This window comes from Trachypithecus francoisi, unplaced genomic scaffold, assembly GCF_009764315.1.
Source record: "Trachypithecus francoisi isolate TF-2019V2 unplaced genomic scaffold, Tfra_2.0 Lachesis_group18, whole genome shotgun sequence".
NCBI lineage: Eukaryota > Metazoa > Chordata > Mammalia > Primates > Cercopithecidae > Trachypithecus > Trachypithecus francoisi.
The window spans coordinates 65,933,173-65,952,690 of NW_022681463.1; the positions used below are offsets into that span (position 1 = coordinate 65,933,173).

General features: G+C 43.7%; 1 protein-coding gene across 1 annotated transcript in view; it reads right to left on the bottom strand.

Moving 5' to 3' along the window:
• FAM124A (family with sequence similarity 124 member A) overlaps positions 1–19,518 on the bottom strand; it is a 62,630-nt gene that overhangs the window by 28,888 nt on the left and 14,224 nt on the right. Inside the window, exon 3 of the mRNA XM_033177658.1 lies at positions 3,494–4,227. Within this exon, the coding sequence (XP_033033549.1) occupies positions 3,494–4,227 (734 nt within the window). The remainder of the gene's footprint in view (positions 1–3,493; positions 4,228–19,518) is intronic.

Sequence of the window (19,518 nt, forward strand, 5' to 3'; positions counted from 1 at the left end):
AGTGTGGCTGAGCACAGGCTGTTGACACCACTGAGCATGTGAGATGCTGGGGGATCTCTGCTTCCAGGACTCTGAATTGGGACTACTTGTGCATCTAAAGCATGGTTGATTTTTTCCTTCGTGAACTCTGAATCATATCATTGATGATTTTTCATTTTGCTTTTGCTGCTACAAGAACTCAAAGTCAACTTTGGGGCTTATTTCTGGAAGAGTGCTGGCGGATAGAACTTTCTGCGATAAGGAAAATTTTGCAACAGTGCTATCCAGTACAGTAGCCACTAGCCACGTGTCTAGTGCCAATGAGGAATGAAATTTTAATTTTAATTTTAATGGTGACATTAACTATGTAGTAGTGGCTATCATTGAACAGTATAGCTCTAGAAAGTATATAGGAAATGACATGCATTTTGGATGTCACACTTGGTTTATCTAATTTTTCTATCAATATTTGCCTTCTACTTGAAATCCCTTTGTATATAATTGTTATCACTAATCTTTCATGGTATATATCTTTGCCAGCCATCTTAAACATAGTTTTTTAAATGTGAGATCCACTTACAAATATTATAAAAAGGATAACATAGCCATATGCCCAAGTTTTTTGGACTAGAAATTTCTTCTCCCTCCCCCTTTCATGTAATATAGAGTAATTAAGATGTTCATTTAAGTGGAGGGAGTCCCAGGGTGGGGGAGGAAGAATCTTTTCTTTGGTTTCTGTCTCTGTTCTTTTTTTTCATCTGTGCTGCTTATACAAATGTTAAATTTGTGAAAATTAACAAACGTGAAATTTGTGAGCTGTATATTTACAATGCAAACTTTTTGGTATATACATAATAATATTCTTCAATGGAAAGTAAACAAAAACATATAAGGAGAACCTACTATGTTCAAAGTGGAATGTCAGTTTAGTTCTATGGGGGATCCGGAAAGATTCATAAAGCAGTCCTTGACTCCACAAAGCCATAGTTTAGTATCATCAGGCATCAGTGCAAATTTCTACAAAATTCTTCCAGGGGGCACCAGGAAGAACTGGGAGCATGTTTGCTGACAGTGAAGTGAAAATAACCAATGGGAAGACTCTTTCATGCCCCCTCTGCTTTTTCCAGAGGAATCTTCAGCCATACCTGATGCTAGTAACTCCCCATCTACCTCCCTGCCCTTCCCCTATGAATCAGGCAATACCAAGAATGAGGGGAAGATACGTTTCAGGAGGAGGACAGCTTTCTTTGCATTTTATCTGATCTCAGTAAAAAAATTTCCAAATTCTTACAAGGGGCTGAGTTGATCCCAGAAAAAAAAAAAAAAAATCTCAACTTTTCTTCTCTGGAGGAATTAAAATGGGAGGAGGAAGTCCCTGAAATATGGAACGTTAAGTCAGTGGTGTAGGATGAGGAAATAAATGCAATCTTTCTGAACAAAAAACTATATTTTAAGAAAGCAACTAAAAACTACCCAATCGAGATTTTCTTCAATACATAGCTCCATTCAACTAAACAAAAAAATTTATCTTAAACATTACAGTTCAAAATGGCATTCAGGGAAGATACATTGCTAAAGAGAATGTGGATAGAAAGGTTCACTCTCAACTGTTCCTCCCGCCAAGACGTAACTACCTTAATTTTGCTGAAGACTGAAATATAAATTTTTACTTTGGAAAGTAACTGACAGAGATGGGCAGGTGTGGATCTCATGCTAGCTATCTGCACTGATGCAGATGAACAGGAACCTGCTTGACATTACCAAGAATCTTGGGGGAGGAGGTTATGCGTCCTTTCTGGCCACATTAATTTAATTCCTCAACATATTACTATTTGAACAAGGGCCTGCATTCCGGAGTCACAAGATACAAATCTTTTTTCTATTCTTTCATACTCTGCTGCTCTAACTTCAAAAGCCTGCACCTATATGGATTTTATAGCCATTTAAATGTGTGGATCTTCTTTGAAATATTCTTTCCATGCTTCCTTTGAGTAGAGTCCAGGCCAAGCTTTCATACTGCATTCTCTTATTTATCTTATTAGAAGGATCAGGAGAAAAAAGTTCTCTAATTACTGCCAAAAGGAAGAAGTCACTTCAGAAACAGTCACGTTCTTTTTGGTCTTTTAGTACAAACAATATCCTTTGCATTTCATTAACTTTTACTCGGTGCAACTGCATTATATTTTGCATAAAGATTTGGCATTCTTCACACACAGAAGACAATTTTTCTCACATTTCAAAAGGGATTATAGAGTAGATGCTAGCATATTGAATAATAAAACATTACTTAGTTCCTTAACTGCATAGTTCAAAAGGAAGACTGAAAATTATCTAGTTCCTATAAATAGTAAGAATCTCAAGGTGACCTTTCTGATGAGAAATGAGGCCTGGCTGTAGTCTGAACCAGTTGTCTGACATGTGCCAAATTCTGACTTCATTTCATGATATGTGGATTATAGTTCTGGTGCCTAAAGCCAAAACCAACAAAAACGATGAAACTTTACCTGAGATTCAAGTAACCACAATCCCTGCCTCTTAAGGCAACGTCCCCCAATTCACTATCAACTTTCCCTTTTCGGGTAGCCAAGCGTGAAAATTGAGACGTCAGAGGTGGAGGCTTTTCAGAAAAATAAAGCCCTATACTCCTGGAACTAATTTGCTTGTTAAATCAAGAAAGCCTGGGTCTGGAAAGCATTTATCAGGTAGGACCAGATGTAGGATGTTCTGTAATATACACGCTGAATTTTGAATTGAGTATAACTAATTATCTCTAATGAGTCAACCACTGGAAGGATGAGAGGAGAAAGGGGGCTGGTAATGAAGCTAAAGAGTTCACCGCGGAAGGACTAGGGCAGCCTACTTAAAATGAATTCGCTCATCCCTTCCAAGCTTAGTGAAACCAGAAGCTCCCAAGGCATCGCTTCCTCCTTAAAATGTTTAACGGGACATCCTTTTCCAAGTGATCACAGGATTTCAACAACCTGCTGCCCAGCAGTAGAAGGTGCAATAGTAGAAGATGGAGGAGGCACCCGAAGGAAGAGAACAGCTATCTCCTCTATGAACATCAATATATATTTTTAAATTTCCAGATAGATGGGCTTTCCTGAAGTTTCTTTGTGGGAGGGAAGAATCCAGTGGTAAAAACTTCTGAGTACATGGGCATAGATTCAGGAATCTTTAATGGCAAACTCCGCAGCTAATAAGCTCATTTGAAATCCCCAGGAGTCATGGGTGTTTAGTGGATGCCCAACAGGGGAGGACAGAAGGGGAATCTGGAAGAATTGGGAACACGTTTGCTGACAGTGAAATGAAAAGAACCAACGGGAAGAGTCTTTCATGCCCCCTCTTTTGTTGGGATCCAGTATGGCCACTTTGACTTCGACTAGGAGCTGGGCAGAGGGTCACTGATCTCTCCTTCCTTGACCATTGCTCTGTGACTGGTACTATAGGGTTTGAGGCAGAGCTAACTGTTTCTCGGGTCCCCTAAACAGACAGACAGATGTCCCCCCAGTACCTGTAGGAGGATCTTGTTCCCATCGTGGTCCTCCGTCTGCCAGCGCCCCTCGCTGATGGGGCTGCAAGGGTTGGGCAGGAGGGGCACGAGCTCGCCGATGTCCCTCACTCGGAACTCCAGCACGGACGAGTCAGTGGGCACCGGGCTCTGGTCACAGGGCAGTCTTTTCAGGGAGAACTGGATGTCCACATCCAGATTGGAGAAAATAGGGAAGATGCAGAAGTCCGCTTTCTTCTGGCTAGGGCTCCTCCGGAGAATCAGCTCGTAGAACCTGAGGCTGTCGGCGTAGTTGTCGTGGCGACAGTAGACAGTGAAGCGCACGATTTCCTTGCCGTAGTGCACTGGCCGGATGGCCCACAGCGGCGTCCCAGGGGCCAGCGTGAAGAAGTCCTGGCTGCAGGGCAGGTAGGGCAGGAACCGGCCGTGCACTCGCTCCGTATGGTGGTGGCGCCAGGGCGGCTGCTGCAGTGTGCGGTGCAGCTGCAGGATCTGCTCTTCGCCGTACTCCTCCTGCAGGAACAGCACCACCGCCAGCGCCGGCTGAGCGCCCTTGGGGGGCTTCCGCCGCCGCCTGCATGCCCGCCTCTCGGACACCCGGAACAGCGGGAGGTCCGGGTGGATCCATGCCAGGACCTTGTCGATGGCCTCCTGCAGGGGCTGGGACTCCCCTGGGTCTGCGATTATATGGATGCTGACCAGGAAAGGGTCCTGCGCCTCTTCAACGGAAAGCTCACCTGGGGGCACGCAAAAAATGAATGGATGAATGAATACAATTATGATTATTTCATTAAAGTGTCCAGTGATGACGTGTACAGGCTTGGCAGGAAGAGAAGTCAAATTCTAACTGAACTGACTCCATAACCTATGATGTTCTGATCCCAAGTTTACCTACAAAAACTACTATGTCAGCACCCTAGCAGCCAAAGAGGAAAGGGCTGTTGCTACGTGAATAGTTTCCAAGCTGGACAGGGTGAGGAGAACGTTGGTCCTGTATTTCATCAGGTTGATCGGTATAGGGAACATTTGACTTTATATTTATGTATCAGACAAATGGAAAGTTAAGTCTGGTGACTTGGAAGGAACAACAGGCCCATTAGAAAAGATGCCATAGCATCTTGTGGACACCATTTAGTATTTCCTGAAATAACTGCAGGCCTTGCCCCATACATGTTCCCTACACAAACGCACTCCTCTGGTTTGCTTATTTCATTTGTTTATTTTGTTAACACACACACGGGCTCCTTCCTACCTGCCTCACAGGGAGTGAGGCACAAGGCAAACGATGGAGGACAAGAGAGACCTGTGCTTGACCCCTAGGGCTTACTCTATAGACACGTCATGCCCTGGCTGGTGATGAGTCCTGCCCACAGTGTCCCCTATTGTGCACAGTGTCATGTTGCTGCTGGAAACACAGGGAAGGATGACCCTTGGAGCCAAGCGCGGTGTTTGCTTGCTGTTGGAGCTTCCTGGGGCGGAGGTTAGGGCGGAAGGAAAGCAGGGTGAGACCATGATTGCCCATGAAAGGATACCTTTTGTGCCCCTTGCTGGGCCACATCCACCCAGAAGCCCACACATCTTGAATGGGTTGGTTACCCTGTGATCTCTGGCAAAACACCCGAAAGTATTGAATTCCAAGCATGAAGTTGACTGTTTAACTTGGCAACACTTTCCCATGGGGTGACAGTTTTTTTGGCCAGACTTGGCATATTTCTAAATCATATAACTATACCTGATAAAAGGCTTGTTCTTTTAAAAGATGGTTCTATTTGCATTTATATAAGTTTTAGGTCTCATTTAAGGGAATTGAGACATCTTTAGGCCAATTGTGATTTAGGGGGCTAGATTCACCCAGAATCTAGATCTGCCTTTACAACACACATGCCTCACAGTATCCACTAGGGGTATCAGGCATAGAGTGATCATGTAGTCAATTGTGTTCTACCAATGTGGTGTGCTTTTCAGAATCATAACCTTGATCAAGTCACAGGATGAAAATTTTTTTGTGGTAGGTAGACATTCCAAGTGGGCTTACAAGTTCATTTCACCATGTGCAGCTGCAATAACATGGTTTTAATTTAATCGGATCAAAACCTGTCTGAATTTTCATCCCGACTCTATTAAGTGTCTCACTTGAAAACAGTCCAGCTTGTGGTCTTCTCTCTCATTCATGCATTCATTTGCACATCTGTTAAGCAATCAGTTTGTACCAGGCACTGGGGACACAAAGAAGCTGGCACTAATTATCCATGCCCAAGCACTATCGGAGTACATTTACACATATTCTGGCATGATATGCTCCCTGAGAATTGTGCAGTGCACAACATGCACAACCATAGGCAGCAGCCCTCTGAAGACCCATAAGCCCATAAGATGAGAACTTTGTGATTAAGTTGGGAAACACAAACATCAAAAATTAAATTTAAATCTGATAATTAAAATTAATTTTAATTAAAAATTAAATTAAATCTGATGAATTAAAATTAAATCTGATATATGCCTAAAAGGAATACAATGGAATAGTAACTTGGGGTGGGGGCTAGATTCTAAAGTCACTGTGAAGAAAAGGTTATCTATAGACATCATTAACACTGAAAGTCTCCCAAATTTCCAATAAAGCACTAACTTGTAACAAGACAAGATGGCCAGACAGACGTTTCTTTAGTTGAACACCACATAAAATAACCATTTTGCTGCAGGGTCATGTATAAGAGAATAGTCTGTTTCTTTAAACACTAAACCCTTACTCATCAAACCCTGCCCTTCACTCTACAAGAGGCTTTTGGCAACCTGAGAGGCTTCTGGAACTTAAGGATGACTAAGGTAAGAGCAGAGTCAAGTTTCAGCTCTCCACAATCATGGAGTAGAATGGCAAGTGGAATCCTTTCAATTGTCTTCCCTCTCTTTCCTTCCTGCTGGCTGAGCATGTATTCCCAAATTTGTATGAGTTAAATATGAGCATAAAGCAATTCCAACTTACTACACATGACAAAGGAAGGAGGGCTCTACAGAAGGCTTCCTGGAAGAGGTACCATATGAACTGGGTCTTGAAGGATAAAGGCAGAGAGCACATCCTCTTGCTCATGATGTCTTCAGATGCTGAGGCGATTCGGAAGTGTTTATGAAGGTATAGAACTGTGCAAAAAACAAGCACATTTGGAAGGGGGCCATGGGTAATTCTGAGACATGGCAACAGATGCAGCTGGAAAAATGGATTAGAATCAAGCTGTATGGGGCCTCAGCTCAATTCAGTAGTTGATAAGGGGCAAAGGAAGGTTTAATGAAGGGGTGTTGGGATCAAATTGGGGGAAAGTTGGCTATAGGCAAAATAAGGAGTTAGAAGACTCGTGAAGAGTCCAGACAAGAGATGACAAGGACTTGGCAGTGTAGGAGATTACACTAGTGGCCTCAGTTCCTTATCCTACTGTGTATCCTTACTTTCTGCCATGTGACTGCGTAGTTCCTCCCACTAAATGGGTGGCGTATTTCCCCACCCTTTGATTTAGGATGAGACTATATGCCTAGCTTTGGCCAGGAGAAAAAGACAGCAGTGGCATGTGTTTTGGCTTGCCTCCCTGTGCTCCCAACATTTCCATGAGAAGAACATGCTTGGGTAAGCCCACCGGTCCTGGTAAGGGGATGAGACACATGGAACAGACGCACTCTAGCTGAGCCCGCCCTAGATCAGCCAACCTTCACACCCAAAGACACAGGGCAAGAGCCACTCAGGTGAACATGGTCTAGATCAGCTGACCCAAGACAAATGGGAAATAATAATGACTGTTGTTTCAAGCCACTGAGACTGGAGGTGGCTGTTACCCAGCAGTACTTACAGATCCAGGGCAGACAGTCAAGTGGGTGAATAGAAGAGGCATGGATTCACAGGCTATAAGGATGCAAATGGCAGGCCAGGGAGTCCACAGGCCTGGTGCGTGGGGTGTAGGAAAAGTTGGAGAGGAGAATACCTTAATGTTTCCAGCTTGAACAAGTGATCTGATGTGGTTTAGCTGAAATAGGAAATAGAGGAAGAAGGGCAGATTTGTGGGAAAAGACAGAAAGTTGCACCTTGGCCACTTGGCTTGAGACATCCAAATGACTTCGAGGAGAGATGTCCTTTGGCAACTGGAATTTTGTGTTGTGTAGATGAAGGGCTGAATTTAAGGATGGGCCAGTTACTTTCAGATCATATTCTCATTTTTATGCAGTTATCTGATAAGTGTGTGCCCCCATGTAGACTTGAATCATGAAAATTCATCATGATGGCTAGGAAAACAATCAGAATTCAGAGATGATTCTGGCCCTTTTCTCTGCTTGCCCTTTCTGCCTGCCTGGTTTATTTCCATTTGGTTGAACATTCATGACGCTATCGGCAGAAGTACAGTTGACGCAAAAGTAGTAATGCTGCAATGAAATTTCCTGCCAGTCACTAACTCCAGTAAAATTAGGAGAAAACACCACTTCATCTAAATGGATTTCACTTTTCTCTGGGGCCTTGAACTCCCACAGTGGAGACATGCGACTTTGCTAAACATCAGTGAATGCTCCATGTAGATGGAAAAGGACAGAAAGACTTTGAACAATCTGGGGATCAAGAATTTTACCTGAAAAAAGTACAGATGATTTCAATGACAGGGGGAAAACACCATGCAAAGTAAAGGAACATCTGGGAAAAGAAGCTGCCAGGGCCACCACGCAGTCCCTTCAAGGTCCTGATCCCACCCCCAGGTGTGCATGTGGCCAGGTACACAGGGTGACATGTTAGCTAACATGGGTGCTGTCTCCATGTTCTACATGTATGAACTCGTTTAATCCTTACAACTACTATAGAAAGGGGAGGTGCTATGATTGTCCCCATTTTAGAGAACAGGAAATTGAGGCACAGGAGGTGGAGTAGTCTGCCAAGGTCACACAGAGTATGAGCACTAACTCCAGCTTCCGAGTTCCGTGTGCACCATCAGCCCAGGCTCTGCAGAGAAGTGTGCTCGCCTCTCCACTGTATCCATTTCATAGCAGAGTGGCCAGCTGCCATTCTCCATCCATGTGTGGCCACAGTGGCTCCCGTCTGGCCCCTCTGCACAGCTCTCCCACCTCATTCTCATTGGCTTCAATCCCCGCCAGCAGCCAACAGCTCCATTTCTTGGACACCCACTTACGTTTCTTTCCTCTGGCCCCAGGACTTGGAGGAAGAGTAAGCTAGAAACTGCCCTCCCTGTTGGCACATGCCCAGGTCTTCACATCTCAGCAGTGCCCTCAAGGGCAACCCAAACAGGCCAGCACCACAGGTGGGTGCACAAGTGAAAGGAATGCACAACAGTGACCCAAGAAAGCCTAAAGCATGGCGTGAGCGGCTTGGGTGTGGAGAGGCCCAGGAGAAGGTGGCTTCTGAAACTCCCCAGTGGAGTTGTCAGGGCGCTCAGCCCTGTGCCATCTCTATCAGTTACACAAAGGTTTCCCTGAGAGCAGTAACAAAGACCACGCTGAAGTCTGCATGGATGAGTGAATGTTTACAGCTCCGCAGTAGGGCGAAATGCCCGGCCTCAGAGCAGGGGGGTGAGCTGAAAGGCATGCCACCAAGTACCAGCTCGCCTGGCAGTTTGGGACGCAGCCAAGAGCAGGCGAGCCAGGATGATGAAGACCCAACCCCCAGAGGCCCCTCTGCACTGCATGAACCAGGGACATGTAAGTGGCTAAGACTCTGCCCCAGAGGAGCTAAGGAGAATGAGCAGCGGCATTAGCATGCTCCGGCCATCACTAGCATGTACCCGCTGCACGTGACCTGAAAACACACAGCAAAGAACACAGAACGCAGCTTCAAGCTGTCATCAAGTGTTAGAGTTACACACCCCCCAGAGAAATGTGCCTCTGTGGAGCTGGATAGGAAACCAAGTATTTGAGGGGAAGGACAGAAAATGTGAATAATTAATTGCCACGAAAAGTCTCTATGCCTCCCTGGAGAAGCACAGACGACATGACTGTGGGATGGGCTCTGACTTTATCATATCTATTACACGTCTTCTCAAAGGACCTAGCAAGCACCTGTTGAATTAGGGTAAAACACAGACCAGAACCAAACAGAGCAGTGGCACAGACTGCCCCAAGGCTGGTGAGAGGATGGGAGCTGCTAGCACACCATTAACAAGGCTTTCAAATTAGTTTGTGTTTTCCTAAGGAGAAGGGAGATTCTTTTTCATTTGATTATAGACAATCAGGCTTTCCTTCGATAACATAAAATGAAAACAGTGTTAAAGAAAGCAGTGCACAAGCTCAGGCCTTCTATGATGCAGAAAGTGTACTATTAGCCTGGGCATTTGTTATATATATATTTTCCAACATTTTACCTCTCCTGTGTATCCTGTTTTTGGCCATTTAAATTTAACGGAAAATTAATTTAGACAATAGCAACCATTTATTATGCTCTTATTATTTGCCAGACATTGTCCTACAAGCTTTATGTATACTATCTAATTTAATCTTTAAAGCAACACTATGATAGATGAACCACTAACCAACCCGCTCAAGACCATTTGGCTTGGATCTGTGCTCCTCACCAGTACGTTCTCTCACCTCTCAAGGGCACAATCCTTGTGATACGGGAGATGGAAAGAAATTATTTAGGCATATAGTGAGTGTAAAAGAGCCCTTGGCAGAATTTTGCTTTTAACAAAAAAGCAGCCCCCAAATCATTTCTTTTCTAACAAAGAGCAGCCTGAAAATTCGAGCTGTAGACATAGATAAGCAAGCTGGAAGCTTGCACGGATGAATGCCAGCAGCTGCGCCAATAGAAAAGGGCTACCTGAAGGCCAGGTATGTTCAACATGGAGGCTCCGACTTCCCTGTTCTTTGTCCCCCATGCATACAGTAAAGGAATAGGCAATATGGCGCCTGCCAGGTAGAGAACCCATCTGCATAATAAAAGATTACAGTGGGGGACGGCCAGATTTTCAAAAGCTGTGCAAATGGCACACCTAGTCCTACCTAGTTTTTTGCATCTTATGCAAATAGCACACCTGCTCCGACCAATCTTTTGTGCCCTATGTAAATCAGACACCACCTCCTCAAGCTCATCTATACAACCCTGTGCATTTTGTGGCAGACCAGAAACCCACTTGGGAGCCCTCTCTTGGCAGGAGATAGCCTTTCTCTTTCTTTTGCTTATTAAAGCTCTGCTCTTAATCTCAGTCCTTGTGTGTCCACATCCTTGATTTCCTTGGCGGGAGACAACACATCTCAGGTATTATTCCAGACGAATGACGCCACTTCACTTGGAATCATCGTGTTGGTTTTTCTGCCCCAAAGTGGCTGGGGCTCTGAAATCATGGCTTAGCTCCTTCACCCACCTTAGGTGGGAGAGCCTGCTGTGAATGGGCTGGCCATTTCGCCTGGGTGGGCATTCTCAGCTGGAGTCTTCGGAAGAAGAGGGCAGGAGAGTCAAGTCCTGCCTTTTGACAGACTTCCAGGTGCTGGACCTACCTCAATGCTGCCTGTGCCAGGGCCCCTCACAACCACTCTCTGCAGTCCTGGGCCTGCACTGCCTCTTGCTGCCTGATGCCTGCCAGACTAGCCCTCCTCCCAGAACTGGCCAACTGGTGTGTCCCCAGAGCACCCCCTCCCTAGCAGTGGGCATGTCTAGTTGAAGGTATCTCTCATTCCAAAGGAAATTCCTGGACAAGTCTCAGGATATGACAAGCTCAGGTACCCCTTTCTAGAATTTTTGGGCAACGATTAATATGATTGTCACTTTACACACAATTTGTCACTCACAATTTGCAATTTAGTTGTATCATCTATTTAATCAAAGAATGTTTACTGAGCACCCATCATGTGCCAGGCACTAGAGGACACAGTGGTGAATAAAACAGTCTCTGCCTTCAGAGAGCTTATAATCTAGTGAAGGAGACAGACAATAAACAAACATGTAAGATGAAGCCGGGTAGTAAGTCCTACAGACACTTCACTGAACACACACATGCTCAATGTGGTTTCCAAGGCAGCGGCTGTAACCGTTTACCATTGACTGAATAAACTGCCGTGCACCATTCCAGTGCCAAAATTACTGCCAACTCCCCAGTGCCCAGTAATCCCCCACGAAGCCAACAGACTGTGAACGAGGGCACCTCCAGCTGTTGCAGGCTGTTTGGTTTAGGAATCTGGCCCTGGAGCCTGGCTTGAGACCTGTATAAGGTTGAATAAACACCTTATTTGCATTTCTAAAGCCCCCATCAATGGCACTGAGTGGCTGGGGAGCTGGGATACTGGTCTGCCAACCAGACCCATGTGATCCAGTGGCAGAAAACTCAGGTGAGATGGTGCATCACACACACAACAAAGACACATCCGGGGCACCGGCTGACACCGTGAATAAAGACCAGATCTGGGCTGGGCGCCGTGGCTCATGCCTGTAATCCCAGCATTTTGGGAGGTCAAGGCAGGTGGATCACCTGAGGTCAGGAGTTCAAGACCAGCCTGGTCAACATGATGAAACCTCGTCTCTAATAAAAATACAAAAAAATTAGCCACGCATGATGGCAGGCACCTGTAATCCCAGACACTCAGGAGGCTGTGGCAGGAGAATCGCTTGAACCCCAGAGGTAGAGGTTGCAGTGAGCCGAGATCACGCCATTGCACTCCAGCCTGGGCAACAAGGGCAAAACTCCATCTCAAAAACAACAACAACAACAACAAAAACAGATCTGAAACCAGGAGGGAAAAAGGCTCTGGGTGACGACGAACACAAAACTGGCAGAGGGCTGGCCTCCCCACATTGAGGCATTCCCCAGAACGCCAGAAACAAATGCCTTCAGAAATGGGCCTCCAAATTCCTTCCTGGGAGACGCTATTCATCCGGAATGTAATGAATAACCTGCCTTCATCTCTTTTTTTCATAGTTTCAGAAGCCAGTTCTTTGAAACTCTGAACTGATTAAAAATACGTAAGCAACTCCTTTACTCCACCAATATTTACGACAAAATCTCAGACTTTGTTAATTCTTAGTAATTTTATAATTTTGACAAGGCCTGTTGGCCTGCAATTTTGGGCTGTGAAAGTGACAAGGCTGATCACAGTGCTGGAAATAATGACCTGTGGTGGCAGTGAAGTGACATATAGGATTTTTAACATGGAGATCCAAACTGCATTTATAATACGGATCATAAGGTTCTTCCTCAGCCTGATTTCACAGAAGTGTCCTGTAATTGAAGAACTGAACCTAGGCTGAAATGATTAAGCTAAAGCTTATATTTTCATTTGGCAGAGGAGTACAATAAAGGATCTTTCTGGTCTATAGGCCCTCTCACACTTTTATAAGAGGGGTGGCTTTGCTATAACAGTTATTCGACTGCCCTCTCATTTTTTTTTATGATTTGCTGCAGAAACAATGTCAGTGATGTGTATGTTTAATTCATATTCCTGAGCTCATTCTAAAACCAGGACACTATTAAGAAAAAAATATATAGAAAGTAAGGCAGATACTTTAGACACGCTGCTGTTTTTTTTTTTTTCCCCCCCGCTCAGAAATGGGACATCCATCTTACTTTAAATGTATTTCTAAGCTTCATTCAGGTCCATCATTCTGAAACATACTCTTCTGATGGGAAAAGGAGGGGGAGCAAAAGCCAGACACTAACCAGAGGAATGACAGACACTTTAAATTTTGACACAGCTTGACAGAGATTCTGGGAGAAGACCAGGAGATCGATATGTAATTAGTCTGAGGAGGTGTAACTGCAGCTAGAAACACTTAAACATATCTAGCACACGTGTGTAAGTCCTTGGGCCTGCAAGAACTTTGAAAGTTTATGAGAAGGTAATGCAGGCCTGATACACAGCAATGTACCATGCGTAATGATGTAGTAAGACTCCTCTTGCATAAAAATTTGACAGTTCAAAATGCCTGAAGAGACTATATAGCATTCTACACAGAGTCCTTTCTTCTACTCAGTAATTTTAATTCTCTGTAAACCACATTATGTGCTTGTCATTTTCATTTGTAGCAAAGTCATCCTGAGAAAATCAGGATCTCAATAAATATTGGAGATCTGGAGATGACAGAGCAGGGCTTAGAAACAAGAGGAACAGAATTAATATTCATCTTGTATTAGGAAATGAAAGAAATCTACCAAAAAGAACAAAACAAAAAAGACAAAAGAGAAAGTTAGCCTAAGCCTATCTCAAGGATTTGTTCACCAGGAAACTCCAGGCCTCTCAGTCTTACACTAGAGCTCATGGGAGAAATCCTTACAATTATATTAGTTAAGATTTATTTTAAAAAGGGATTTATTCTGGCAGGATGTTGAGAAATCAGATGGACAATGATTAGCTGTTGCAACTCTTCTAAGAAAAGCCACTGTATATGTGCTTATAAAACACGTCCTGAACGCAGTAGACGCAGCAGTGACGAAATCCAGCATTGGCTTTGCTCATGATCAAATGAGCAATGTAGGAAGTGGATGGAGACTGGCGACTCTTTTTTTTTTTTTTTTTTCCTAAAATTCAGTGCAATAGTGAAATATTTTGAAAATTTTAACATAACACTGACAAGTCTCCAGTCCTTGTTTCTAAGTCTCCTTAGAAAATGTGTACATTGGGCCCATTTGGAGAACAAACTTACTGGACATGATGAGAAAATTAAGGATGGGTAAGACAGTCAGTCCAGCCCCCTCATTTTACAACTGAGGTCAGGCCACTTGTCAATGGTGGGTCTAGAAAGAGAACAAACATCTCCCAACTCCCAGTTCAGGGCTTTCTCCTTTATACCTCAGCTGCACCTAGTCCTGAAGTGCCTGCTCTCATTGACGGCCCCAAGGACTCCAAGTAAGAGGAGCCATAGCTTGTCCTTGCCTTTGGGCCGCTTACAATCTAATTGAGAAGCCAAGACCTTCCCATGTGACAAACAAAACAAAAATACAAGATACATTCTAAATGATGTGGAGAATGAAATGCAGAAATAATAACCAAGTTTCCCTCTCCCACAGTTTTCTTAATGGCCTTGGGGCCCTCCAGCTACAGAGTCCTGGCTGTTCACTGCTTCAGGGAGGATGGTAGCAGATAAACTTAGTAATTGAATTTCTGAAAATTTTGTTTTAACTCATAGCAGAGGAAATGGTCTTGAAGGGCAAGTCTCTCTATTGCAAGAGCTGGGCTTTTGGAGACAGAAAAGGCTTTCTCAGCCAGAAAAGGCTAAAAACCTCGAGCAGAGGGTTCACACTGTGAACCGGAAGGCAGAAGAACACGTGGGACTGCAAGGGCAGCTTTTCCAGCTCAGATGCCAAGTCTGGGCTTCTGGTGGGAGGAAGACAACTGGAAGGAATCTGACAAAAATCTGTATGCCAGAAGGGTTCTGAGAAAGGATCACGGATAGAACCTCCCCTGGGCTGAGCCCTGCAGGCATTGGGATCCCTGAGAAGAGCAGGACTGTGTCTTCACTTATTAGGGGGTGAGGGCAGCAGCTCAAGATGAAGTTTAGCTCAATTATAGAGAAATAAAGCAGTACTGCTTTTATATCTGAGTTGGTGACTGAAAATTCATACTCTTTATAATAGGAGCTTCTTATAGGAGTTCTCAATGAAGAGCAGAAAGTGTTATAATCTAACAGATGGCGAGCCCTTCATCACACTGTCTAATAGAGAGACCTCCAATTTCCCAGTTCAGGCTATCTGTGGCCCTACATGTTTGAGCCTCACTCTCCTTGAGTCTGGGATAATGAAATATTAAATATGAACTTGTAGAGAAAGCCCAGTTATCTCCATAATTGACAAAGGAAAGACTCCTTGTAACTATTCTTGTTACGAAAAGGAAAATCATTCTTCTAAGCACAAGTTGAACTGCTCAGTTTCGCTTCCTTTGTGGCCAATAATAACGTCAGAAGATGTCAGGGTCAGGTCAAAATAAAAAGGGGAGTGAGAGCATGTGGAACATTCCTTCCCTTCCCGAATCAGGTGATGTACAAAATAGAAGTTTCACAAACGTGGAAGAAGGAGAGAAGGTTTAGAAAGAAGGAAGAATGATGAGATCATCTTGTAACCTTGAAAAGATACGACTTGACTTTTTACATCATATTTTTCAGCTACTTCCAACTTGTTATTCTATGGAGGGGTTAAAGGCAGCAGTATGGATGTTGAATAAAGATAGAAACTCGGCCGGGCGCGGTGGCTCAAGCCTGTAATCCCAGCACTTTGGGAGGCCGAGACGGGCGGATCACGAGGTCAGGAGATCGAGACCATCCTGGCTAACACTGTGAAACCCCGTCTCTACTAAAAATACAAAAAAAAAAACTAGCCGGGCGAGGTGGCGGCGCCTGTAGTCCCAGCTACTCGGGAGGCTGAGGCAGGAGAATGGCGGGAACCCGGGAGGCGGAGCTTGCAGTGAGCTGAGATCCGGCCACTGCACTCCAGTCCGGGTGACAGAGCGAGACTCCGTCTCAAAAAAAAAAAAAAAAAAAAGATAGAAACTCTACTGGAGTGGAAAATATTTTCCATAAAGACAATTTTTATGACACTGTCATCCATGTCTGTGGGAGAGTGAAATGGCACCTTTGCTAGAATACCCTAGCAACAGGGATCAAGAGCTTTAAAGAGAACACGTTTTACCCCAGTAATTCTGATTGTAGGAGTGTCTTCTAATAAGGAAGGATATGCACAAAGACCTCTTACAAAGATGTTTTTTGGCAATGCTGTTTATAGTAGTGAAAAAGCAAATACAACCTATAGGACCAACAATAGGGCACTGGTGAATAAAGTACAGTGCAAAAATATAAGGGAATACTGTACAAATATTCAAACTATTATAGAAATGCGTTTCCTGGCATATAAAGATGTTTGCACTATAGTTAGAAAATTAGACTATAAAACAAAATATACAATGCCATTTTTTAGTAAATTATTACCCCAAATTTTATATATCTACAGAAATATATGGATGCTCAGAAAAAAATCCTATAAAGGCAGACACCAAATTATGTATAATGGTTGTTTCTGGATGGTAGGATTCTGGGTCTTCTTCTTTTTGCTAATCTGTATTCTCTGATTTTTCTGCAATGACTGTGTATTATTTGGGTAGCAAAAAATTATTTTGAAATTAAGAAAAGCACCAGGCACATCAAGGTAAGGAGTAGTGGCAGTTATTAACTTTTGTTTCCTCTCTTGGGGGAAATCCTGACAATTCTGGTAGACCAGATATCCCTAAAGTACCACTTCCGCTTTTCAGGGAGGTAAAAAACGTGGTAATGAGAAGTCTGCCTCCATTTTTCTTTCATATCCTGGATGGAAACCAACACCCTCTTTGGAGGTGAAGTCACACAACTAAAACTTACCTTTGAATCCAGAAGACTACACCATATTTTTTTGGAAATGGATACCAGCATAGCAAAGCATCAAAGGAGTTATCTGTGTCATGTATTGTCCTTACCCTGTGATTTCCTGATGCATATCTTTTGTCATTGCTTTTTTCTTATCAACTGTCAGATAGTTAACACTGCCTAGCTTTTCAGGTCCCCATTCAGAGGACTCTGAATATACAGGCCCCACACCATGAAATAACAATCTAATGGACTCACACGTTCAGCTTCAGTAGTTCCTTCATCTCAGAAGTTTCATTTGCCACTTTCATGGTCCAACAGGTAAGGCTGCTACCTGAAACCCCAAACACACACCTCTACCCTCTTCATAAGGGATATACCCTGTGTTTTAGAATAAACCACTCTCAGTGGGTAAACATGATCTTTTCTTTTCAATTATCAAAAACGCAAATATCAAGTGAAAAATTTTTTCATCCAGATATTAGGTGGATCCTAGAGCCTATAGGTTTTAAAAATTAGAACCTGAAAGTAAGAGATTCAGATAAGCCATGTGTATCAGGGATGATTTAAGAGCGAGCTTGCATAACGAAGAGATGGGCTAGCTCGGTGTTCCTCAAACTTTCAGTACATACAACTTACTGGCCTTGGGAGGCCTGGGATTCTGCACTTCTAACAAGCTCCTGGTGATCCCTGGACCACACTCTAAGCAGCAAGTTTTCCAATTTGGTGATTCTATATGCTCTACCAGGCCATTAATACCTTCCCCTGGGCAGCTGACAAAATGCGAAGCAAGCAGTATGCCCTGACCCACAACAGCTGGCATTCTGTGGCTCTGAGGCTATGGCTGAGCCACCACCTGAGTGGCTGCAAAACCCAGACCTGCCATAAATGACACACCCAGGCCTGTGGCCTATTAGTGTCACCTACCAGCTACATGCTAAATGGCCCCAGCCCTAGGAGGAGGGCCCAGGAACCTGACAAGTATCCCAAAGCCCCTCCACAGAACACTTCAATGCCTGGGGTTGTGGGAAGAGCCACCAGCAGCAGGGCCCTCTCTCCACAGTTAGGGAAAGCTGGAGTGAGGCCCCTGGCTTCTGGGGCAGGGAAAAGAAACCTTAAGGGTGCTCTCCCATACACCTACAGAGACAGTAGCTATAAGTATACCGGATGCCCCATTCCTGGAATGCAATAGACACTACTGAGTAAAAGCTTTAATTCTGCAGTCACTTTGAAGGAAAAGCCACAAAAGAAGACAGACTGGATAAGGAAATCAGATTGATCTGTCCAGATGTACAGCATTTCAGTGGTTCCTCACTTGTTTCTACAGCCATGACCACACACCAAGATGGAACACGTTATCACTGACACCATCGACCAACACTCAGCCCCTCATGGAGAACCCGATCCAGGGCTGCAGACTCATTCCAGCTGTGCCACAGCTCACCCTGAATCTCCTTTGAGAACAGTTGTGTGAATAAACATGACTGTTGTGCCAGGACATGGTCTTAAATGTAATAAAAATGGAAATAGTTCTTATTTGGGGTTCGTTGGCTGGAAGTTGCACACTCAAGTGCTTCCAGCTCTGTGGATGGTAGAGTAGAAATTCAAAACCCTATGATTTTCCCCACTTGGAAATAAGTACACCATCTCCCCAGTGCTTTCAGTTGTTTTATGTCAACTGCTGGGTTTATTACAGTATATCAAGCAATCATTAGTATTACTAATAAGCCCTTTGGAAGCTAAGGAAGTAAAAAACTAATGAAAATGGGGCAGACCTGAACAGAGACACTCAAGGTATACAACTAACTCTAAGCGACTACATTCTAATTTAGAGAATATTGGTGACTTTTCTTTATGACACTTTTACTGCAGTAGGGTGTGAAGCTGGGGATGGAAGAGGTGGATGCTTGAGTCTTTTCACAAACCTGTGAACACTGCCAGCTTCATGCTAATCACAAAATAAAGCAAGTTCAATAGCTAAAACTGTTCTTTATGAGAATTAAACAGATTTGAGTTTTGCTTAGATCTTATGGAATAAGACTCTGAAAGAATGTTTTGAGAATTATAGGGAAAGTATTTTACACAGAAGAAAAAATGAAGACTAACATTTACAAATGGATAAAAGTTAAATTGGCTACTAGCATCTCTTCTGACACATTGATCTTCCTTTTCTGGAGATGTGATAAAAAACTGGCTCTAAAATGAGCCAAATCTGTCAATAAGTTATCATCTTCTCTAATGAAAACAGAAAGAAAATAATAAATACTTCATTATCCCAAGTCTGAATTTAGCTCTTGGATATGGAGATACAGATCATATGTATTCACGTATTCCCCATTGGTGAGGAGTTCTACGGTATGCAATCATATCTTTTCCATGTGTTGCTTTCAAAGCTCCTACATTGGCTTATCACAAATGTAATTGCTTAATCATGTCACAATGAGCTCATCTTTCCCTCCAAAATGCTGAGGGGTTGCAAAAATGTGGCCAAGGCCAAAATCAAAACATTTATTGCATCAGTATCCTGAACCTGTAAGAAAATGTTGAAATGACTGAGAAACTAGAGGGAGAAGGCAGCATTTATGTGGAAAGAGACAGCTGTGAGAAAAGACAGTCTCAGGAAGGGATGCGATGTCTTCCCAGACAGGGCAGCGAAGCAGAACCGACAAGCCCTGGTGGTGATTCTAGACCAGCTACAGTGGCTTGTAATTAACCAAGACACCCGGACTTGCCTAGC